Genomic DNA, 23,742 nt, shown 5'->3' with positions numbered 1-23,742 from the left:
AATTTTGTAGGAGAAGGCAATCTTGATAGGTGCACATTTCTAAAATGGGATGGACTAGTGTTGTTTCAAAGATCAGTTCACAGTCCAGGTACATGCAGATTTCTAAGAAGGGGATGAAGGTAAATGCAACTTCCCTTTCCTGCAGGTTGGCACACACAAAGGCTGCCCTACAATCATATTGACATGTACCACTGAAGAAGACTGAAACATATACCTAGGAAAGGAAGATCATGGAGTTTTCAAATTAACTTGGCAATAATGGATAAATTCCACATGTCTACAAAAACAAATGTCCAAAAAATAGGAATAGTGTTCTTGAGGAAAGATACACAAAGTCTCAGAAGGACTATGAAAAAATGTTCCAAATCTCTAATAATTAAAGAAATGAAAATTTAAAACAACTATATCTACCTAGTAATGCCCCCACTAAACTTATACTGCAAAAAAAAAATAGAGGGAAAAGATCCACATATTCATGAAATATTTATAGTAGCACTTTTTATTGTAGGGAAGAACTAGAAGCAAAATAAGTGTCCATTAATTGGGGAATGGCAGAATTAATGGCATATGGATGTAGCAGAATGTTATTGTGCCATAGGAAATAATAATAAAAAATAATTCAGAGAAATCTAGGAAGGTGTCTACAAAACGTCACATAGTAAAGCAAATCTAGGAAAATATTTTCTGATAATTATAATATTCTAAAGACAAATAACTTTGGAAGTTTTAAAAATTCAGATCAATGGAATAACCAACCATGACTACCGAGATCTTTGATATAGCATTCTGTCCAGTGTCTGACAAAAAGGTGAGGGATTTCAAGGTACTGACTGAAACATACATTTCTGGATATGTCAAATGCATGGATTTGTTTTACTTTAATATGTTTATTTGCTCTAATGGGTTCTTTTTTTTCTATGTGTGGGAGGATTTGAGATAGTGAGAATAGTGAAAGGAAAAAATAAAGAAAGAAGTCTGTAGAATTTTTACAAATGTACAGAAGGCAACGGAAGGTAAAGAAGTAAACAGTTGAGTAACAAAACTTTGAAATTAATGTGTTGAATTTGTTATATAATTTTAGAAGAAATTCAAACTATATGAGATTTAATATTCTATCCATTTTTAAAATGTGAAAATGCTCACATTTGCTGCTAAGCTGATGAGAAAAAAATTAAAGTTATTTTTAAAAATGTAAGTACTAAATTGGTATATAGTACAAAATAGATTCAAGGTAACCCACAAGTTATACTCAGATAGAAAAGTTTGTTGCAACATTTCTGTGAGACACTTGTGTGAAAGTGCCACTCCTATGAAGTTAGGATAGAAGATCAAATTAATTGTTTCTCCTAGAGAAGGACACTGTGCATTTCAACAAATCACTTGTCAGATGTACTATTTTAAAAGGCCTGATATTTTCATTATAAAGCATGTTTTAATGAAAAACTTCTTACTGCTCCATGATTAGTTCTTTTAAATCATTACGTATGAACTACTATAGATAAAATTTATTTTTAGTACCCATAAAATATTAGAAATTTTGAAGAAATGGTTTTAGTGCTCTGGGAGGGTATTCTTTGAAGGATTTATGGATGAGAAAAAAATGAACAACTTCATACAATGAAAAGGCTTGGAGGGTATTCAGTTTTCACTGTTAAAGGAAGAAAAAATAGGTAGAAATAAAATCATGGCTCCATATAAGTACAAAGAAAAAACCTTTTCTCTGTAGAATATTCCTCTTCTTTTTTCACTGTTTATATTTTTCTCATAGATGTGAACATTTCTACTACTACTACTATGACTAGAACTACTACTATGTCTAGAATTACTACTACTACTTCTACTACAACTACTACTACTACTATTACTACTACTGCTGCTACTACTTCTCTGGAACCATAAGTCTACCCAGTTACTCAGGGATGGAGTAAGATCCTGAGGAAAATTTTCTCCCCCTTGTAGCAGCATGCACCCCAGCGTCCCCACAGTGGCTGCTAACACAGGTTCTTAGATCTGCTTTTCTAAAGGAAAGCAACTAAAAATTGGTTAACAAGCTTATTTTAATCAATCAAACATATATTGTTTACCTAGTTCAGGGGGAAAAGGTCAGCACCCCAAACTTCAGAATATACAGAGGTTACAAGCATAAGTTACAAGAACATTTCAGCAGACAGGCTTCTAAACTGTCCAAAACTCACATACATCCATACCTAATCACAGTTACCAGAGAGGGAAGCATAAACATCTGGGCTGTCAAAACTGGGGGTCTCTCAACAATGGCTGCCCAGAGTCTCATCTGGTCAAATCATACAACACTTCTCAAAGTATTCCCCAAAGCAAAGACTCCCATCAGGGTTTATATAGCCTTCTCCTGGCACAGAGAATGTAACAACCTTCTTGACCCAGGTTCCAGGTGCACTTAACCTAGGGGCAGAGAAGATCTTAAAAATGTACATTCCCATATTATTCTGCCCCAAGATCTTTAATGCATTCCCATTACATTTCGGCCCCAAGATCTTTCATGCCCATAGCATAGACAATTTACTTTTGAATTAGCATTGGCATCTCTTAGGTCACATTTGCAAGATACATAACTAAAGTTACCAAAGTGGCCACAAGGCCTTAAACAAACACAAAGTGCATTGCATTATCACCTCAATTCAAAACAAGTGTCCAAATAAAGTTCTTTTGGGCAGAGGGGGGTATCCTTCCCCTCACACTGCTCCAGACCCTGCTCCCAAGCTCTGAGGGGCAACAAAACCAATAGGTGGGTTGCTTGGTAGTCCATGGCACTTCACCCCACCCACCAGTCACAAGTCCATCCTCCCCCGGGTCCCAAACTGGGATGCAGCAAGGAAACACATTCAGTGGTGTGGCTTTGCCGCACAGGCCTAATCTTGTCCGGTGGCTGAATTCCAAACTTCTGGGTTTCTTCTCCTCCCGCAGTGGGCAGCTGCTCCTAGCTTCTGCCCAGGTCCTGATGCAGGCAGCTCATCATTTGTGCTCTCAGTTCAGTGAAGTCAGCATGCAGGCCATTTTTCTCTCCTGGTCCATGGCTCCACAGAGTCACAGCTACTACAACTGGGAAACAAACAATTATCCTAAGCCCCATATTTTCCTTTTATTCTGCAGATCCCACCCTCATTGCCATTTTGTAGCAGCAAGCACCTCAGTATCCCCAGGGTGGCTACCAACACAGGTTCTTAGATCTGCTTTTCTAAAGGAAAGCAACTCAAAATAAGTTAACAACCTTACTTTAATCAATCAAACATATATCATTTACCTAGGTCAGTACCCCGAACTTCAGAATATACAGAGGTTACAAGCATAGTTACAAGAACATTTCAGCAGACAGGCTTCCAATCTGTCCAACCATTACATATATCTATACCTAATCACAGTTACCAGAGAGGGAAGCATCAACATCTGGGTTGTCAAAGCTGGGGTCTCTCAACAACGGCTGCCCAGAATCTCATCTGGTCAAATCATACAACACTTCTCAAAGTGAGCCCCAAAGCAAAACCTCCCATCAGGGCTTATATAACCTTCTCCTGGCTCAGAGAATGTAACAACCTCTTGACCCACTATCCAATCACAAAATATCTCTTGAAAAACAAGCCTTCCATCACAGGCTGCAGGTGCACTTAATCTAGGGGCAGGGAAGATCTTAAAAATTTACATTCCTATAACACCTCTCTAATTTACCTCATGATAATATAGTCTATTTCTTTATGGAAGTGTTTCCAGTAACTTGAATATTATTTCAACTACAAGAAGAGCAAAGGTTAACTCACTCTCTCTCTCTTTCTTTCTCTCTCTGTCTCTCTGTCTCTGTCTCTCTCTCTCTGTCTCTCTCTCTCTCTCCCACACACCCCTAATTCTATGTCTTTTTCTCTACATTCCTACACATGCAATTCCTTGTAGTTCCTTGAAATGGTGAAAATATGCACAGCATGATGAACTTCTACAAGATGGAATGTTGTGGATTATATTAGAAAATTTACAAATTTCCAAAGTTTATAGCTTTCTAATGTCTCAAGCAATTTATTTTATGGCATTTCTAGACCAAAAGAAATATCAAACAGTTCCACTTATAAAGTAGATAGATTCAAATGTCTCTAACAATATAGAAAACATTTAAAAACATAATACAGTTAAGTGGAAAAAATATTTTTATAACTACAATTACTTACTGATAATCACTATACAGCTTTTCAAACCTTGAAATCAGATTGGACACCACCATAATCATTTCCTGTTCCATACTGTTTTTTTTTTGTTTTTATCATAGTAACTTATGAAAACTCAGATTTACAAATGAAAAATTATGGGGGACAACAGTTTGTTCTGACAGCTAAGAGGGTGACTGAAGCACATGCTGTGGAGCATTTAGTGCTTGGTCAGCCATGAAAGCCACCAAAGACACTGCATTCTAGAGGTCATAGCCAGTCATCTTGACATTTTTCTTGCCATTGAACTTCAATGACTTTGGAAGGGAAAGTGAGGCAGATGACTTTTTACAATTCTGCCTCACTTAAATCCAATTCACACAGGAGTTAGGACCACCCTATGATGTTATTGGAACTCTTCCAAAAAGAAGGACAAACAACAACCATAATGGTGTAGCTAAAAATGAAAGTAAACAAAACATTCTCAAACATTTAAAAATGTAATCATGGGTGGCCAGGTGGTGCAGTGAGTAAGAATGCTCTCCCCAGAGTTGGGAGACCCTGGATCAGTTCTGCCCTCAGATACTTAGCACTCACACAAAATAACTGGCCATGTAACCTTGAGCAAATTACTTAACCCCAATTGCTTTAGAAAAAAAAGAATTTAATCAAAGGGGATATAGCATAGTCTGTTGTTGAAACTGTGAATTACTTTGAGCCAGTAGTTTGAAGGGGGCCCTATAGAATTCCAGCATCACTGTTTACCTCAAAAAATATTTCTATGAACCACAAAATTATATGCTTCCTAAAGCAAAGCAAAACCTCATTCAGGGGTTTTCTCTTAACAAAAATCCAAGTCATGTACAAGATCTAAGTAACACAAAGTAAGCTGGATTAATAAAGGAAAGGAGATAATTCCATCTGAGGTAATTGCCTAAGACAAGTTCATTCCTCTCATTGTTTGCTATTGACCTGATCTAATTCTGAGTAGCAGAGTAGAGGTATTGAATAAAGAAAATCTCTGCTCCTATGGTCCACTGTAGGGTGGAGTTGTCATAGAATTGAATCCTCCTTCAGCTCAGAGGGAATACCTTGTTGTTGTTCAGTCTTTTCAGCCCAGTCCAACTCTTCCTGACCACTTTTGGTATTTTCTTAGCAAAGGTACTGAATTGGTTTACTATTTCCTTTTCCAGCTCATTTGACATATGGGGAACTGAGGCAAATAGGATAAAGTGACTTGCCCAGGGTAACACAGCTAACACAGCTAGTAAGAGCTAGTAAGTATCTGACATTAGCAAGTGAATCTTCCTGACTCCAGACTGACACTGTAGCCTCTGTGCCACCTAGCTACAAGGAATAGCCATATTAACTAATTGTTAAACTAATTTTATTAAACTAATGACTAATTATTAAACTAAAAGTTTGTAGAAATTTTTTTGTCTAGATTGTTGTTTAGAATCAGGTGGTGGAGATTGGAAAGCCCACTGAACATATCACTTATGGTCTTAATCAGTCTGTTACTATTCAAATGTAAAGCCTGCAAGTTAGATAAACTAAACCATTAAATTAATCATCTTTAGCCCCATTCACAACATGAATAGATAGATGGATAGATGGATGGATAGATAGATAGATAGATAGATAGATAGATAGATAGATAGATAGATGATAGATATGCCTGCATGTGTGACATATATGATATGTAATATATGTTTTTATTATAATGTCTTTACATTATAATTATTATATCATATTATATAAAATAATTATGTAATATTATAATTATATTATTATATCACATATAGTATATGTTTGTTATATATTATATACTTATGTTACACATTATGTATTTTATAAATATGTATACATCTATCTACACATAGATTATTTTATATATTTATAATTCTATTCTCTCTCTCATATTCCCATCATGTAAATTTTCAAAATGCTATGCATTTCATAGTATTGTGTTTGCCTTCCCAATTACAATGCAAAACATTCATTTTAGTCAAGAACCACTCAGTTCTCAGTGCCTTTAATGGGCATATGCATTAACAATATTATTAGTCAATTCTTAGAATAAAACAACCAGATCGATTTTTTTTGACATCACAAAAAGTTTATACTTTTGTAATATTTTCATTTTTAATGGTTAAACAACACTAATTACACTCATTACATTAATTATAGTACCTTTTTAAAACCTAGAAGTATCTAAAACACATGTGGTTCGATCCTCCACTGTTTTAGTGAGTTTATTTTGGATGAAAAAAAATGATTTCAATTATAATTGCTCTGAGTCTCAGTTAAGAAAATTCCTAACACTTTAGACAAAAACCTAGCCTAGCTAAATGTAAATGCTCTCTAGTTAACATTTACTCTCTTTGTAGTTGAAATAAAAATTCAGGTCACTGGAAACACTTCCATAAAGAAATAGATTTTATTATCGTGTTTGTAAATAGACTAGAATCAGAAAGGAAAATTATAGAGGGAGCAAACTTTTCCTCAGTATCTCACTCCATCCTTGAGTAACTGGGTAGACTGATGGTGCCAGATTAGTCTTCTGCTCTGTGATGCCAGTGAACACAGATATCACTGATTTCAAGTTGAGCATTTTTATGTAACATGTCAGTGCTTCCATAACAAAATTGTTGAACTATAAGTATAAACAGAGACTATGCACTGTGTTTGAATGTCATGAGTTTTTGTTAACCTAAATTAGTTCATTTAATAATTTTAAAATAACATGAGCTTTGGAGCAAATGTCTTAGTTATGAGAAAATGCATCCATCTCCAACTATCCTTGAGGACAAAACAGACTATAATTGAATTGATTACAATTGGGATACACAACTTGATCATCTCTGCAGTTGCTCAACAACTTTCCTTTAACTGAATTTACAAGATGGTTGTATGATATTTTCTATAAAGAATAGATTATAATCTTAGCTGGTTATAAAAAAAGTAAATGTGTCTTTTTTTCTAATTGTCAAATAATTACCCATCTACTTGAGGATTTATTCTGTAATAGTCTTTGGTTAAAAGATTGCTTAACCACTAAAAAGCTATTTTCAGTTTGAGGGTATTTCTTTATTTGGAAAATGTGTGTATATATAGTGTGCTATATGCATACAAAATGAAGTTATTTAGAGAATTTTTTATTTCTATACTGTTGTAAGTATTGCCTTGTGCTTTGACAGAATAACTATTTTGTCAAGACTAACTCAGATATTACAAGTAGAAATCCTAAATTTAGCTAAATCTGTAATTTATAAAACAGAAGCATTTTTTATTTTAAATAATCTACTTCCAGGGAGGCTAGGTGGCACAGTGTATAGAGCACTGGCCCTGAAGTCAAGAGGACCTGAGTTCAAATCCAACCTCAGTCACTTAACCCAAAAATTAGCCATGCGACCTTGGGCAAGTCACTTTACCCCAATTGCTCTCCAAAAAGCAAAAAAATAATAATAATAATAATCTACTTCCAATTTGAATGTTGGAGCCAAAAGATCTGGATTCTAATTTCAGATATATGATAATCTGGTTATACTGTATCGGGAAGGCTAGTCCTCTTAAATTTTATTCTAGGTAGATTTTGTTTTCTCTTTCGGAAAAGTGTTATAATTCAATCCAAGTTGCCTTGGGATCTTTTAAATCACTTTTTCAGACCTTTATTCTTAGTGAGATAAAATTATCAACTTAACCAAATTTTAAAGTAATGTTTGAAATTTGGTTTATATTTCCAAACTTCATAATTTTAATAAGGCATTAAATAGACTAAAGCAATCCCTTTGAAGCTCTGTCATTTGTGCTTGAAGACTTTGATATACAGTTAAAGATTTTATTCATTTTCAAAATATATAAACAATAGAAATGAAAATAGAAACACGTTTTATAAGGCTCTTGGCTTCTAAAGTGCTTTACTAACAATAGCTATATAAAACAGGTATAAGAAATGTTATTTTCATTTTGCAAATTAAGAAACGAAATTCAAAGAGTTGCTAGGGACACTAAGCATTTAAAATTTGCATATAGTCATACAATGAGTATGTGTCCTAATTAGGATTTGAACTCACCAAGCCTCAGTGCTTTTGTAACAAAGTTGTTAAGCTATAAAATTAAACAAAGACTTCACACTGCATTTAAATGTCATAGTTTTTTGCTAATCTGAATTAATTCATTTAATAATTTTAAAGTAACATGAACCTTGGAACAAATTACTTAATTAGTTATCAGAAAACTGGTAAAGAAATGTAGTTACTGCCTGTGTTCACACATTAAGCAAAAAGCATTGTCAGATTTCAAATCTAGTCTCTTTCCAGTACTCCATGAGGCTATATAAAATTTAACATACTGATTTTTGGTGCTGACTCAATGGATGTTTATGTTCTACTTGATAAACTTTATGGCAAGTAATCACTCTAGAGAGTATACAAGGATAAATTTGTCACTAAATGTTAACACTCTATTTTGTGTCCTCTTTTATAGGATTCTAAACTTGATCTACAATGGAAAAACTGCTTTTTTCCCTGTTGTTCATTGGCATAGCAGTGAGAGCACAGATCTGTCCAAAGCGTTGCGTGTGTCAGATTTTGTCTCCTAATCTTGCAACTCTGTGTGCCAAGAAAGGTCTTTTATTTGTTCCACCAAACATTGATAGAAGAACTGTGGAACTCAGACTGGCAGACAATTTTGTTACAAATATTAAAAGGAAAGATTTTGCCAATATGACGAGCTTGGTGGACTTGACCTTATCCCGGAATACAATAAGTTTTATAACACCCCATGCTTTTGCTGATTTACGCAACTTGAGGGCTTTACATTTGAATAGTAACAGACTGACTAAGATCACAAATGATATGTTCAGTGGGCTTTCCAATCTCCATCACTTGATTCTAAACAACAATCAACTGACTTTAATTTCTTCTACAGCATTTGACGATGTTTTAGCCCTTGAGGAGCTTGATTTATCCTACAACAATCTCGAAAATATACCTTGGGAAGCTGTTGAAAAAATGGTTAGCTTGCATACACTTAGTTTGGATCACAATATGATTGACCACATACCGAAAGGGACTTTCTCTCACTTACACAAGATGACTAGATTAGATGTAACATCAAATAAGTTGCAGAAGCTACCGCCTGATCCTCTCTTTCAGCGAGCTCAGGTACTAGCAACCTCAGGAATCATCAGCCCATCCACTTTCGCATTAAGTTTTGGTGGAAACCCTTTGCACTGCAATTGTGAATTATTGTGGCTGAGACGCCTTTCAAGAGAAGATGACTTAGAGACTTGTGCTTCTCCTACACTTTTGTCTGGTCGGTATTTTTGGTCAATTCCAGAGGAAGAATTTTTGTGTGAACCTCCCCTCATTACTCGGCATACACATGAAATGAGGGTATTAGAAGGTCAAAGAGCTACATTGAGGTGCAAGGCTAGGGGAGATCCTGAGCCTGCAATTCACTGGATTTCTCCAGAAGGAAAGCTCATTTCAAATGCAACACGATCTCTTGTCTATGATAATGGAACACTTGATATACTTATCACAACTGTAAAGGATACAGGTTCTTTTACCTGCATTGCATCTAATCCTGCGGGGGAAGCAACACAGACAGTGGATCTTCATATAATCAAACTCCCTCATTTGTTAAATAGTACAAATCATATTCATGAGCCTGATCCTGGGTCCTCAGACATTTCGACTTCTACTAAGTCAGGTTCTAATGCGAGTAGTAGTAATGGGGATACAAAAATGAGTCAAGATAAAAAAGTTGTAGTAGCAGAAGCAACATCCTCTACTGCACTACTTAAATTCAATTTTCAAAGAAATATACCTGGAATACGTATGTTCCAAATTCAGTACAATGGTACTTATGATGATTCACTTGTTTACAGGTAAGGAAAGGCTAAGGAAATTGTGGATTCTTAATACTAGAGTTCACCGTATGACGCTATTGTATATGCTCTTTTGTTAACCAGTTATGACCATGACTAGTATGAACATAACACTTTTTTCTGCTAGTAATTATTATAAAGCTAAAAGACAGACACAACAAAATATTATCAATAAATATTTTAAATTGTCTTTAATATCATAAATTTACATGTAACATTTTCCAATTGCATGAGACCTAACTACAAGGTAATGAGACTGATCTTTGTGTATATATCAGATTCAAATGATTATTACATCTTTCACAGACCATTTTTGGAGTTCACTTTTTGGAATTGTCCATAGAATCTAAATTTCATTATTTTGAATGCACTTAATAATCAATCAGTAAGCATTTTTTAAGCATGTACAATGTGCTGGATACCGAGTTAAGCATTGAAGATACAAATAAAAAGTAAAAACTGTCCCTCTATTCCCCTATTCTAAAGGTGAAGATTATATATATAAGGGGAAATGAATTTGCCTTAATTTCTTTGGTATGGAGAAGTCTTGAGTGAAGGAACTCTACCTGCTACAATTTCTGAAATTTATAACCTTAGAGAATTTCCTAGTATCTGGGGTGGGACTTGTGTGTGTTTATTTAGGGGGGCAGTACCATAAATGGCTTCCTGGTGCAGGTAAGTAGGTTAGTCAAGTAGGAGGAGAACTAAGGGAGAGTAGTGTCATGAAAATTCAGAAAATAGAGAATATTCAGGTTAAGGTGGTAAACACTGGCAGATCTTTACAAGGGTAAAAAAATGAGGATAAAAAGAAGTCATTGTATCTGGTAATTAAAAAAAAAACATTAACAGCTTTGGAAAAAGCAATTTCAATTAAATGATAAGGTAAAAAACCAGATTGAAGAGGACTGAAGATAAGATTGAAGAGAGAGGAAGTGGAGGTGCTGCATATAGAAGGTTTTTTCAAAAGAATTTATCTGAAAAGGGTAAGAGAAATAAGACAATAATTCATGAGGATTTTATGATCTATGTGGTGATTTTTAATGATGAGCTAATTCAGCATGTTTCAAGGAATCATGGAAGGAATCAGTTGATAAGGAGGATTTAAGATGAGAAGGAGGGGTTATAGTGGGGAAATCAGATGCAAAAGAGAGATCTTTGGCAAATTGCCAAAAAAATTTCAGTGAAGCATGATGTGAGAGGACATGAGTAAATGATGCCCAGAGAAGAGAAGAGCAAGTTTGAAAGTCACTATTTAAGGATCATAGTTTATTAATTAGAGCACAGTAAAAAGATTGCCTTATTGCAATGAAGGCTTAGTTGAAATTAGGTAACATAGCAGTGGAAGATCTTTATTCTTTGAGCATAATTTGATTTTTGAGAACAACCAAATAGTCATTCAGAATCAACTTTAGTGAACAAAACACTTGATTGTTCTGTTTATAATTATAATATTTCTGATTAAAAAGTAATGAGACTAATTTTCCTTATTAGTCAGCTCAGAAAGCAATTCCAAAAAGGAATTCCAAACAGGTTTTGAATGATAGTAGCATCACTTAAATAAATATGTGATTAAGCATAAATATAAGTAAAGTATATTATAAATATAATAATACAACATAAATTATATAACAACATAAATAAAAGTATATTTATAATATAAATATAAAGTTATGGCTTTTACAGGCAATGCATTTGGAGATATAATACTTGGAGTATTTTTATCTGGCTGATTTATGGTCACACTTCATACAACATAGTTTCCAAAGCTAAGAGGAATATATGATATTTTTTTACATAAATTTCCTTGTGGTTAACTATTTTTTTCTTTTTGTTACCAGCAACAGAAATAACATGTATTTTTGATTTTTTTTTTTACAAAGAGTCACAGAAGCTCCTTTGAGTGTTCCTGTGCAGACATTTGAACACTTAAAAGTATTAGGTCTTAACTTTTGAATAAAACTGAAAATAGTTTTCAAAATTTAATACAATGAAAAAGAACTTAGCTGGGATTCAGTAGAACTGACTTTGCATCCTGGCTCTGGCACTATCTAATTGTACTACTTTGAACAAATTACCTTGCTTCTTTCTCAGTATTGGTATCTGCAAAATGGAGGATTTAGACAAGCTAATCTATCACATATGTATTAGTACAAGGAAAAGTATCCTTGTGATTCTAAACTCGTTGCAATCTATAAAACATAAAAATGAATTTTCTAATTTTTTGGAAATTGTAGACTTATTACTTGACCAGCAATTTATTTTTGTAGAAAAATCCCTCTTTCTCACTAATTTTAGTATTAATTCTGAAAAGTAGCATTGTCTAATTTTAAAATTTCAAGATTTATTTTATAAAGGCTATTTTGCTACAGAATGCTGAAGGTTTTGTAATCCATTAAGAAGCAACAGATTTTATAAATTTACCTCTAAATCTCAGAAGTATCTAAAAATTGACATACTTCTGACATGAAAATTATGCTGCTATTCAAAAATGCTACTTTTCTGGATCTATTAAATTTTCTCAAACTTTTAATTTACCTTTAGAATAATATTCAATATTTAAATGATTTTCTTTACATTTTTAAATAAAATTATGGCTTGTGAAGTAGTTTGGTGACAATGGGAATTATATATCATTGGTAACTAATAAGGGGGAGCAACAGTTAAGGAAAAGAAACTTCAGGAAGAAATGTATCCATTCAGTTTTTCAGTTGCATTTGTCAACCTTCAGAGGTACCATCTGAAGGATATTACAGCAACCCAGCACAAAGGAAATTATGTTCTGGGCTTGCTAGTGTTCATGTTGTCTAAGTAATACTGCCTCACTAATCCCTATTGTTCTATTTTATCAGTAAAATTTTGGTTGGATGGTGAGAATGAAATAATTTAAAATATTTGAATAACCATCAGAGGAATTTTAGAGTTTCATTTAAATGACTAACACTCCCTCCCCAAATCTGTGAAATCCTAAGGAAATATATGCTTGCAAATTTATTTCTACTCAGACTTTGTAATATTAACTAGTATTTTCTCATTGTTCCCAATTGGCTTTTCCTTCTTAGTTGAAAGTTCTAAATGAACTTCTTTTTTTGGTAGTCAGATAATGTGATAGTCACAACATTCAACACCAATTTATCATAAATTATTTTTAGTAGTGTTTTTTTTATGAAGAATTCTGTTTTACCATGTCATACAATAGCATTATTACTAGCCAAGTAAATGACAGATTCAGACATAATTAATATATTAGTGCAGCATTCAGACAATGACAGCCAATTTTAAAGTGGTTCAAGATAAGACCAAGTCATTTGTCCATCTTTCATTCCTGTTAAAAACATGTGTTTTGTCATAAAAACCACTGAAATAAAATAAAACTAAAGTCACAATGACTATGGGTTTATATTTTTAAAAAAAACCTATATTAACACAAATTCCATTGTCCCTCAGAATGATACCTCCTACGAGCAAAACATTTCTTGTCAATAACCTGGCTGCTGGAACTGTATATGACTTGTGTGTCTTGGCAATTTATGATGATGGCATCACTTCCCTCACTGCCACAAGAGTCGTGGGTTGCATCCAATTTACCACAGAACAGGATTATGTACGTTGCCATTTCATGCAGTCTCAGTTTTTAGGAGGCACCATGATTATTATAATTGGTGGCATCATTGTAGCTTCTGTGCTGGTTTTTATCATCATTTTAATGATCCGCTATAAAGTTTGCAATAACAATGGGCAGCACAAGGTCACCAAGGTCAGTAATGTGTATTCTCAAACCAATGGGGCCCAAATACAAGGCTGCAGTGGAACAATGCCTCAGTCAATTTCCAAACAAGCTGTAGGACATGATGAGAACATTCAGTGCTACAAAAGTCCCAGTGAAAATGTGACTCAATCTTCAGACACTTGTTCAAGTCAGGACTCTTCTACCACTACCTCTGCTTTGCCACATACCTGGACTTCAAGCACTTCTGTACCCCAAAAGCAGAAGCGAAAGATGGGGCCAAAGCCAAGTAATGATTCACAGAATGAAGCTGTTTCAAGTGTTGAGGCCCAAAATGCTAACAGGAATAACTCGACTGCATTGCAGTTAGTTAGCCGCCATCCTGATTCTATCAAAGACGTTCCCACATCTAAAAGAGCACAATCAAAGTCAAGTAAGTTTCTCACTGTGCCTGCTGAAAGATCCAGAGCAAGGCGCAGGTACTCCCTGAATGGAAAATTAATGGAATACCATTGTTATGTTAAATCAGAGAACACAGGTGTATTATGGTTTAAAAGAAGCAAATCTATGAATGGGATGGTAATTCAGTCAGGCATTTCTGACCTGGATAGTGGAAAAGCAACGTTTTCAAGATCTGAGTGGATTTTAGAAAGCACTGTGTGATCTGCTTTTTAAAATTTTTCAAATATCATTCTTTGGGAATACTTTCATGAAAATTGGAATTTGGAATTCTAGTCTTGTCTTGTTGATTTATGGCTTATACAATCAAGTTTGTGTAAAAGCCACCTAGAATTTGGTGTGTATATGTACATGTATAACTGGGTACATGAACACACAATGTAGATAGCAACTAAAGAGAGTATTTAAAAATAAAATTATTATTGGAAGGGGAATGAAGTAGAATCATTGTTTTCCCCTACTGTAGGACTGGCTTCCTGGTTCTGTGTTAACAGACAACAGAAAAGCAAGTTTTTGCAAGAAAAAAAAAAACCTTTCATAAAGGAAATCATATTTCCTCCAAGCTAACAAAGACCACTTATGGGAAAAATTGATATTTTTAAATGACAAGACTGTGCATTTATTTCTGGTGACAGTGATGTTGCCTTCCTTTGAGGCAAATGCTGTACAGAACAACTCTGTGCTGGTGTATTGTGTAAAAATAAAATATTTAATAAGTATACACAGTTGGTGTTAAAGTAAGTACCCTCTTAAAAACATTCTTGCTACAGGTACCTTAGTGTATCTGTGACATATATTATTAGTAATTTAGATTGTTCAATGGCTAAGAAAGAATTTAACTCATTTTGTACCTATCGCCAATAAAAGTCTAGTTCTAGGATGTGGGAATGAACAAAAGACCGATTTCTAAATGCATGTATTTGGGCATATATGGGTTCTGTGTATATGTAATAGAGGTTAAAGGGGGAGCCAAGAAGTCTTCCTTTTTCAAAATAACATTTTAATCACAATTTAAGAATGGTAGAAAAAACAATTGGTTAAATATGTAGGAGATTTAAAGCCATTCCTTATTAACAGAATCACCTCTTTTTCCCCTCTAGAATCAATAATTCAATAATATTACCACTATTTTAAGAATTTTATTAATATTTTAACTAATAACTGCAGTGACATTTAATTAGCAATCTATTCTATTTATCAACACTCTATCAACAAACTCTTGGTTAAATTTGATCATATCCTGCCAATGTTATTCAGGTAATTTGACATTACCTAAAAAAAGGACACTTCTATAGATTGCATACTGAAAAATCTGCTACATCAAACATAAATATTTTGGCCATGTAATGGAATCAACTTAAAGACATGCTGTAGGAGGCTATTTGTTCTCACATGCGAGCTTTCACAATTAACTGACACATAAAGTAACATCATGACCAAAGTAAGTGAAACTAACTGATTTTTGTAATATGTGAGCTACTCTGTAGCAGTGAATTAGACATTTGGTAAAGCCTCTTATTCAAATGACTAAAGTATTTCTTAAGACAGTCATGTCACTTCTATCTCTTGCTTAATTTCTTTCTGCATAAAGCAAATAAAATAAATTCTAGGGCATGTGATTATATTAACAGACCACCCTTTTGCACATAGTTTGCCATGTGTAATTTAAATATGTTATGTTAAAAGTGGTAATTATTTTCAGAAATAACTATATATAAAATTTGTCAGTGGGTGAAGTTTTCTCTGCATTCCTCTCACTTTCCTGTTTTGCAACCCTACCAAATTCTGATTCCTCCCTACTCTTCTATCCACATGAATTCAGGTTCCTATTTTATGTACCATTATTCAAGGATCACGGTCAGTCCAATAATTCTGATTAGTTAATTAACTAATAATTCTGAAGGCCCTGAATCTTCATAGGGATTATTAATTAAAAAGCCATTAAGATCCATAAGAATAAATCAGTGAACATGCAATAGCTAACATTCTGTGCATCAAAGTTGCAGTGAAGTCTTTTTGAAAAAGAAGCATTGCTGTCCCACAAGTCAAATCACATATCTACCTTATTTACTTATAAATACAGTCTTTATTGAACAATATGTGTTATCAAACTTTTATTTCTTTCATTTCTAATAAAAATTCATTGAAATGTATAATTTCTCATTGACCTGCAGTTTTCTGCTCCAATTATGCGCAATTTTGAAAGAAGCACATAGCTTATTTTACTTATCCGTTATGTACTTTAATTTTATGTTGTTACAAACCTCTTTCAAGCTTCATTTTCCTTGAAAATTGTATTGTATGATGCTGCAAATGCTGATTCCATTCCTTTTCATGCAAATTTTACTAAATTTCTAAAAAAAATAATCGAGCAGTCAACTTCTTCACTTACTCAAAACAGAAGAGTTAGAGCTAATGAGCCATTTATTCAACCACCCAACAAACATTTATTAGGTGCCCACTGTGTGCCAATAACTGTGTAAGGTGTCAGCAATAAAAATATAATGAATTAAATAATGCTGGCTCTTAAGAAGATATACTTTCTTCCTGGGGTAAGAAGGAATAGTACCTGTCCTTGGATAATTTCACTGTAAGAAGAGTGAAACTCTGGAATGAATTTGAATAATGATGATAGACCATGAACAGAAATAAGTGGAGGTTCAGTAAAAGTAATCAGAGAATTAGACTTGTTCTTCTACTGCTTTCTAGTTTCTTTATTATACCTATCTCTTTTAATACCTTTCCCTTTATCTTTGCTACTTTTTTTTGTCTAGTTTGTTTTTAACTGGTAGTTGGCTATAAATATGGAACTGAAGTATATTTTTGTTTGCTAAATACATTTTCATGTTCCTTGCTCTTAATATTTAAAAAAAAGGATTATTCAGCTATCATATGCTATGGTTTTAGTTTCCTTAAAGTTCAAAAGAAATGTTTCCTGATCAATTATTTTTTTTTTGCTTTGGCCCTATATTAATTATTTATCTTCTATGGGTCATTATTAACCCATGATAATATAAGAAGGTGGGGATGATTATCCTAATCTGATTTAAACATATACTGTAATTTTATAGTGTATTAGTATTTTTATATGCTAAATAGTATCCCAGTGGCCATAAAGAGTTAATATAGTAGCCATTGTGTTGGTTTCTTTTGTTTACCTGTATTCCTTTGTTACAAGAGAAAGTTCTAGGAAGATAGGGATGGTTTACTGAAAAATGATAGCCATGTAAAATGAAAGCATGAATAAAACTCTTTTTAAGAAGAGAAAAAATGTTTAATGTAGCTTTTAAGGGAATGCTTTATACACTGGATTGCATTGCTTCAGTATTATTTGTTGAGTTGCTTTTTTGATGTTATGTATTTGATTAAAATTGTATACACATTCATATCTACATATGTGCATACATACATATGTACATATTGAAATAAGTGGGGGAGGAGAGAAGAAACTGGCAGATGAAGTGTCTATACTTGCACCAAGTCAGAATGGTTTAAAGAAATGTCCAAATGTTTTGATCTGGAAAAAGGTTCAGAATAATACATAATAATATGTGTGCATGCATGTGTGTGTGTGTGTGTGTGTGTGTGTGTGTGTAGACAAACCAATAATTGATTTGCCTAAAAACTGTAGTCACAATGAATTGTGAAATCATGTATATTTTACAGCCTACTTAGAAGTACCACAGGGCTGGAAGATACTTTAAAGATCATCTTTTCAACCCCCATCATTATATGGATGAAGCAACTGGGGTACAAAGAGGAAGTAATTTCTGCAAGATCATACAGTGAAGTATAAATATTTACACATAGACAAATGAATTTTTCTTCAAAATATTTTTCACATACAGAAAGTAAATTGTATTTGGAGCTTTTTTTATTTTTTGCATATTTTCTGCTTTTTTTTTTTGCTTTTTTTTTTGGAGGGCAATTGCGGTTAAGTGACTTGCCCAAGGTCACGTGGTTATATTTTTGTGTTAAGTGTCTGAGGTCAGATCTGAACCCAGGTCCTCCTGACTCCAGGTCTGGTGCTCTATTCACTTGACCACCTACCCACCCTCTGCTTTACTTTAAGTACTTTATACAATAATTTCCCTGGATACTAGACTAAAATAGGAATACTAACTTCTAGGATCTATGATTTCATCAATGTAGACCTTAAATTGTCATAGAACACAGCCTCCTTTTCCCTTAGCAGATGGTTGTTGTGGCTAAAGATATTAATTACACAGTAGTCAAGCTTCTGCTGACAAGCCACTCCGAACAGATGAAAGACATAAACCAATGCTGGATATATTCTCAGATTGCAAGCTTGGGCTCCACTGGCTTATACTAAAGAACCCAGGTGAATTTCTGCCATTTTGAGGATTTAGAGTAGGGTTTGATTAAAGGAAAATGGAAGTATGTTTTACTTATTTATTTTGCAAGTAATTAATATCTTCACTAATAAAATGATATACCAATCCTCATTTATCACAATATAGACATCAATTGTTTTAATTGCTTTAATATTTTAATTCATTTTACAAAGTTATATTCATAATCATATAACAAAACATACCTTCATCCTGTACAATATTTTTTAAAATAATAAATCCATAAATTATTCAGTTAAGTCCAAATATTTAAATATCCTTTGGTTTTCAAGAAGCACAATGAAAGCTAATCCCTTCTTCCTGAAGAGGCATCTGCCACTGCTGAATTGTTCTAATTATCCAGAACTTTTTTCCTTACGTTAAGCCTAAATCTTTCACACATGTGGTTCCAGGCAAAATTAGTTTACTAAATAGAGTGCTTATTGCCCTTCAAATGCATAAAACTGCTGGTTCCCCCTAAATCTTCTTTTCTACAGGCTAAACATCCTCAGTTCCTCCAAACAATCTTCAAATGGTATTATTTTGAAACCATTCACCATACTAGTTGCCCTATCAAGCCTCCCTGCACTGTCTAGTATATCAGCCTTTAACTAGGTGTTCACTGTATTTGTCCACATTAAAAGGATTGAACCTTTATCTAAAGTTTTAATTTATACCAAGTATATAAAAATTTTTATTCTATATTCTTTATATATTTTGTCATGAAGTGTGAATTTAATGTTGAGTCTGAATGAAGACATGATTGGAATGGCTCTCAGAAAAAGTACATTTCACCAAATTATTCTATATACTATACTTGATATGCATTTAATTAGAACAAGATACAAGTTCTTAGTAAAATTTAATCTGTTCAATTGCTAAATATGTTATTTTCTAAGTTTTCTTAATTCCCTCAGTTCTTTCTTTCTCTCTGACAACTGGAAGAGCAGAAGTTTTTATTCAAACAGAAAACACATTTTGTTTGAAATACACATTTTTAAAAGCTAGAAGCCTGGAAAGAATAAATGTAATTTTACATGAAATTTTAAGAAGAAAACTTTAAAGTTAAGAAGAAATTTTACATGTAATTTTACATGAAACTTGGACTAGGCATAAAATGATACTGCTCAAAAATCCATCTATTAACTAATGGTGACAAAAAAGTACATGCCTCAGTGACAATATAAATGTTCCTTTTTACATGGTACATTTATCTATGTGTAATATTAATAAGTTGTTTTTTTTCAAAATGTTTTTCTAATCTAGAAAGAAGAATGTGTTGCAGACGTTTTATTGAAGAAATTTCTGCTTCACTTTCAACAGTTCACACAATAGTTTGTCTAGTTAGCAAACTAAAAAAGAAATACTAACTTAACTTAAATAACTATCAGATTCCCTTCTATCATGCTCTAACAAAACAGACATGATGGCTACCAGAAAATTCTTTTTCCTCAAATTCTTTCTACTACATATATCAAATTTCACAAGGATTTGAGTTTTATAGTACAATTCTCATTTCCTTTGTTCTCAGATATCCTACAAAGTTTCTCAGTATGTCTGTGTCTTTCCAATGAGCTTCACCTTTGATATGAAAGAAATGAATTTTGGACATCGAGGGGGGGAGTCTTTTAACTTTACAGAGAAATCTTATGGTTATTTAAGTGGAGAATTTGAGACTTCATATCAGAGGTGGGAGGAAGAAAAATGAGTTTTAATATGAATAGATGTGGAAATGAATACTGAAATTGGGAAATGTGTGTTTTCTTTGTCCCAAATGATGATCAGTGCTATAAAATGACTTTTTGTGGTGAATTTTAAAATAAGTTTAAAAAAATATAAATCTATGCAAGCCTGCATTTTGAATTATGATTCAAAATCATAAGTAAAAACTAGCAGCTTGATTCATGTTACATTATCATGGAAAAGTTTGCATTTCAGTGAATTAAATGTTATAGATATTAGAGTAACATTTTACTTATAATTTATTTTTTTTAAAGCAATTGGGGTTAAGTAACTTGTTCAAGGTTTCATGGCCATTTTTTTTGTGTGTGGGTGTTAAGTATCTGAGGCTGGAACCAATCCCAGGTTCTCCCGACTCTGGGGCCAGAGCTCTTATTTACTGCGCCACCTAGCTGCCCCATTTTACTTAGAATTTGTTTAATAAGTTGAGAGATAGAGAAAAAAAGCCATCAGACATCAAAGGGGATAATGTTAAGAGCAGAATTTATATATTGTGAATAGTGGATTACTTCAGCTTTAAACTTGTAAAGATTAAGCTCTTCCAGAATCTTAAGGAAACATGTATTAGAGTGTGCATTTTAATGAATAAATTAATTTTCATGAAATTAAAATTTTATTCCCAGATGCATTGCTGCCTAATGTTGACAAGATTGCCCACAACACACAGGTGAGCTTGTTATTGCATATTGAAGGCACTCTATGATTCTTATATGACAGATATTTAAAGTACATTTTTGGTTTATTTTTGATACTTGTTTAATACAGTGCACTTGAATTTCATGTCAAAGGTTATTAATCTCATGCATATTCTCAAAAATTAAAGTTTGAAGGTATTTTATTGGCTGGATTTATAACCAATTATTTCTGTGTTAACCATTAATCTATTTATTGTAGTACAATGTGTTTGGTAATAAGAATGACTTTGTGTGACTTGAAGAAGCAATCTCATTAATTCTATAGTCATAGCTTGTCTAATTTAAATTTTTATAAATATTTTATGACCAATTAAAAACTTTTACAAAGAGAATCTTCATCTCTAACCCCATATTTCCAGGGAGAGCTGAGAGCCCATACTATGGCTCATTGAAAGATAAACTGGAGTCTGATGTGAAGAAGTTATGAAATGCAACAAATATATTTTAAATATTTATAGTATTTTCCCATTAATATGTAGTTGTTTTTCCTGACAGTTCCCCCCCCACAAAGCTTTAAGTTAGTATTCTAACCTTGAATTTTAATTATTATTGTGAATATCTTCTCAGAGCAAATCAGAACTTTGACAATCTATTCAAAAGACTGAAAGGAACAGCTATTTGCTAGAATCTGAGCACAGGACATCATGCACCTTTGTAAAATTCTAGAAAACCCTACAACTTCCCTTGTAATAAAAACAGGATATTGTTTTGTAATACATGTTAGAAAGATAATACATCAATTTAGATTTAAATTTCATCTGCTCCACTTATCTTTTTAGGTTATTTCATGTTACTTGTAGAAACTCCATTACTCTATATACACTCTACATCCCAGCCAAACTGTCTGATATTCTCAAAACCTGAAAGTTCCTTTCTAATTCTATACTTTTGCAAAGGCTTTTCCTTGTGCCTTAAAAGAACTAGTTCTGCTCTCCCTCTTAGAATCTTTGACATTCTTCAAGGTTCCCCTCCTTTGTGAAAATTTTTCCAATGCCCACAAATATTTGTACTCTCTCCATGTTATCTCCTATGTATTTATATGTATATATGTTGTATCTTTCTAATAGAATGTAATCCTCTTAAAGCATTGTTTTGCTTCATTGTCTTACACATACCAGGCGACTAATAAATGCAATATACCACTTTAAGGTTTTCAAAGTACTTAAAATTCACTATGCCATTTAAGCCTCACAGCAAGTCTATGAGGAAGGCACTATAATGATTTTTGTTCCCACTTTATAGATGAGGTAACAGAATCTCATAGGGGCTAAGCTAGTAAACGTCAGAGACAAGATTTGAATCAGTCCTTCTTTACTCCAAATCTAGCATCCAATAGACTATATTATTCTCAGTTTAATGTAAATCTATAATGTGTTTAATTTTGAAGAAAAATCAGAGATAATAAAGCCCAACCTTCTCTTTATACCATACTATGCTACTTTTATTTTCCCCACTATTTTCCATGGTGAATATGCAGCTACTTTTTGTCTTTATTTTTTTCAACAAAGGAAACAGGTAATTTCATAGCAGATGCAATCTCTCTCTCTCTCTCTCTCTCTCTCTCTCTCTCTCTCTCTCTCTCCCCCTCTCTCGCTCCTCTTTATGTGTGTTTGTGTGTACAGTGGGAGTATGTGCATGAATGTGTGGTTTATTATATGGAATGTATTGGTCTATATCTGGAGTACCTCAAAATTTTAAACATATTTCAGTATTGAATGCAATAGACATAATTAATACTTTTGTTTTTATTCTTATGTTTTTCAGTAATGCCATAAACAGTTACCAAAAATTCAAATTTCATAGAAAATAATTCATGTAGCATTTTAGATGTTTTTGTTTTGTTTTTTACTACAGAATAAAGATTAATAATTGCCTTATAAATGAGAACTCTTATTACAATAGTTACTTCAGTAGCTCCATGTTTTTTTATCAGTAAGGATAATTCACTGATGAAAATCACAGTATTACATGTTGATTTCATTTAAATCTTATCCATTTCTTTCTTTCGTTACTATTTTCTCTTTAAAATTTTATGTATTTTGTTTTCTTCAAATAGATGTTAAAACAATTTTAAACTTTTTTAAGGGAAGGTAAGACAATTTGTGTTAAGTAACTTGACCAAGGTCACCCAGCTAGTTAAGTGTCAAGTGTCTGAGGATGAATTTGAACTCCAGTCCTCCTGACTTCAGGACTGGTGCTCTATTCATATCACCACCTAGCTGCTCCTAAACATTTTTTTAAGTTGAGTTCCATATGCTATCCTTTCTTTTATCCCTTCCCTCTCTCTCCCTGAGATGGTAAGCTACCCAATATAGCTTATACATATACAATGATGAAAACCATCTCCATGTTAATAAATTTGTAAAAGAAGAATCAAATACAAATGAAAGAAAAATAGAAAGAACAATTTGTAACTATATCCAAACAGCTATAAGACTAATTGTTCATGCCCTTTGATCCTGCAATACTACTGGTAAGTCTATACCACAAAGACACCAACAACAGGGAAAGGGCCTATTTATCCATATCTTTCTGTACATTTTCTGTAAAGTATTGTTAAAGTGCTGGAACTCTTCCTTTTGTTCTTTTAATATTTTTAAATATCCTATCTATCTGTCATCTATCTATCTATATCTCTGTCTATATCTCTATCTCTCTGTCTGTCTATCTATCTATCTATCTATCTATCTATCTATCTATCTATCTATCT

General features: G+C 33.1%; 1 protein-coding gene across 3 annotated transcripts in view; it reads left to right on the top strand.

Moving 5' to 3' along the window:
* The window catches only part of LRFN5 (leucine rich repeat and fibronectin type III domain containing 5), a 525,826-nt gene that overhangs the window by 490,835 nt on the left and 11,249 nt on the right, over positions 1-23,742 (top strand). For 2 of the 3 annotated variants that reach the window (XM_069082200.1, XM_069082201.1), the window contains exons 4-5: positions 8,655-10,062; positions 13,507-17,536. In XM_069082200.1, the coding sequence (XP_068938301.1) occupies positions 8,675-10,062; positions 13,507-14,449 (2,331 nt within the window). In that variant the 5' untranslated portion in view covers positions 8,655-8,674 and the 3' untranslated portion in view covers positions 14,450-17,536. Of the gene's footprint in view, positions 1-8,654; positions 10,063-13,506; positions 17,537-20,960; positions 21,005-23,742 lie in introns of those variants that run through there. The other variant, XM_069082202.1, reaches the window with a different exon arrangement.

Source organism: Petaurus breviceps, unplaced genomic scaffold (genome assembly GCF_028583685.1).
Source record: "Petaurus breviceps papuanus isolate PSGF00001 unplaced genomic scaffold, PetGlider_PUasm1.0 164, whole genome shotgun sequence".
Taxonomy (NCBI): domain Eukaryota; kingdom Metazoa; phylum Chordata; class Mammalia; order Diprotodontia; family Petauridae; genus Petaurus; species Petaurus breviceps.
This window is presented reverse-complemented; position numbering and strand designations above follow the sequence as displayed.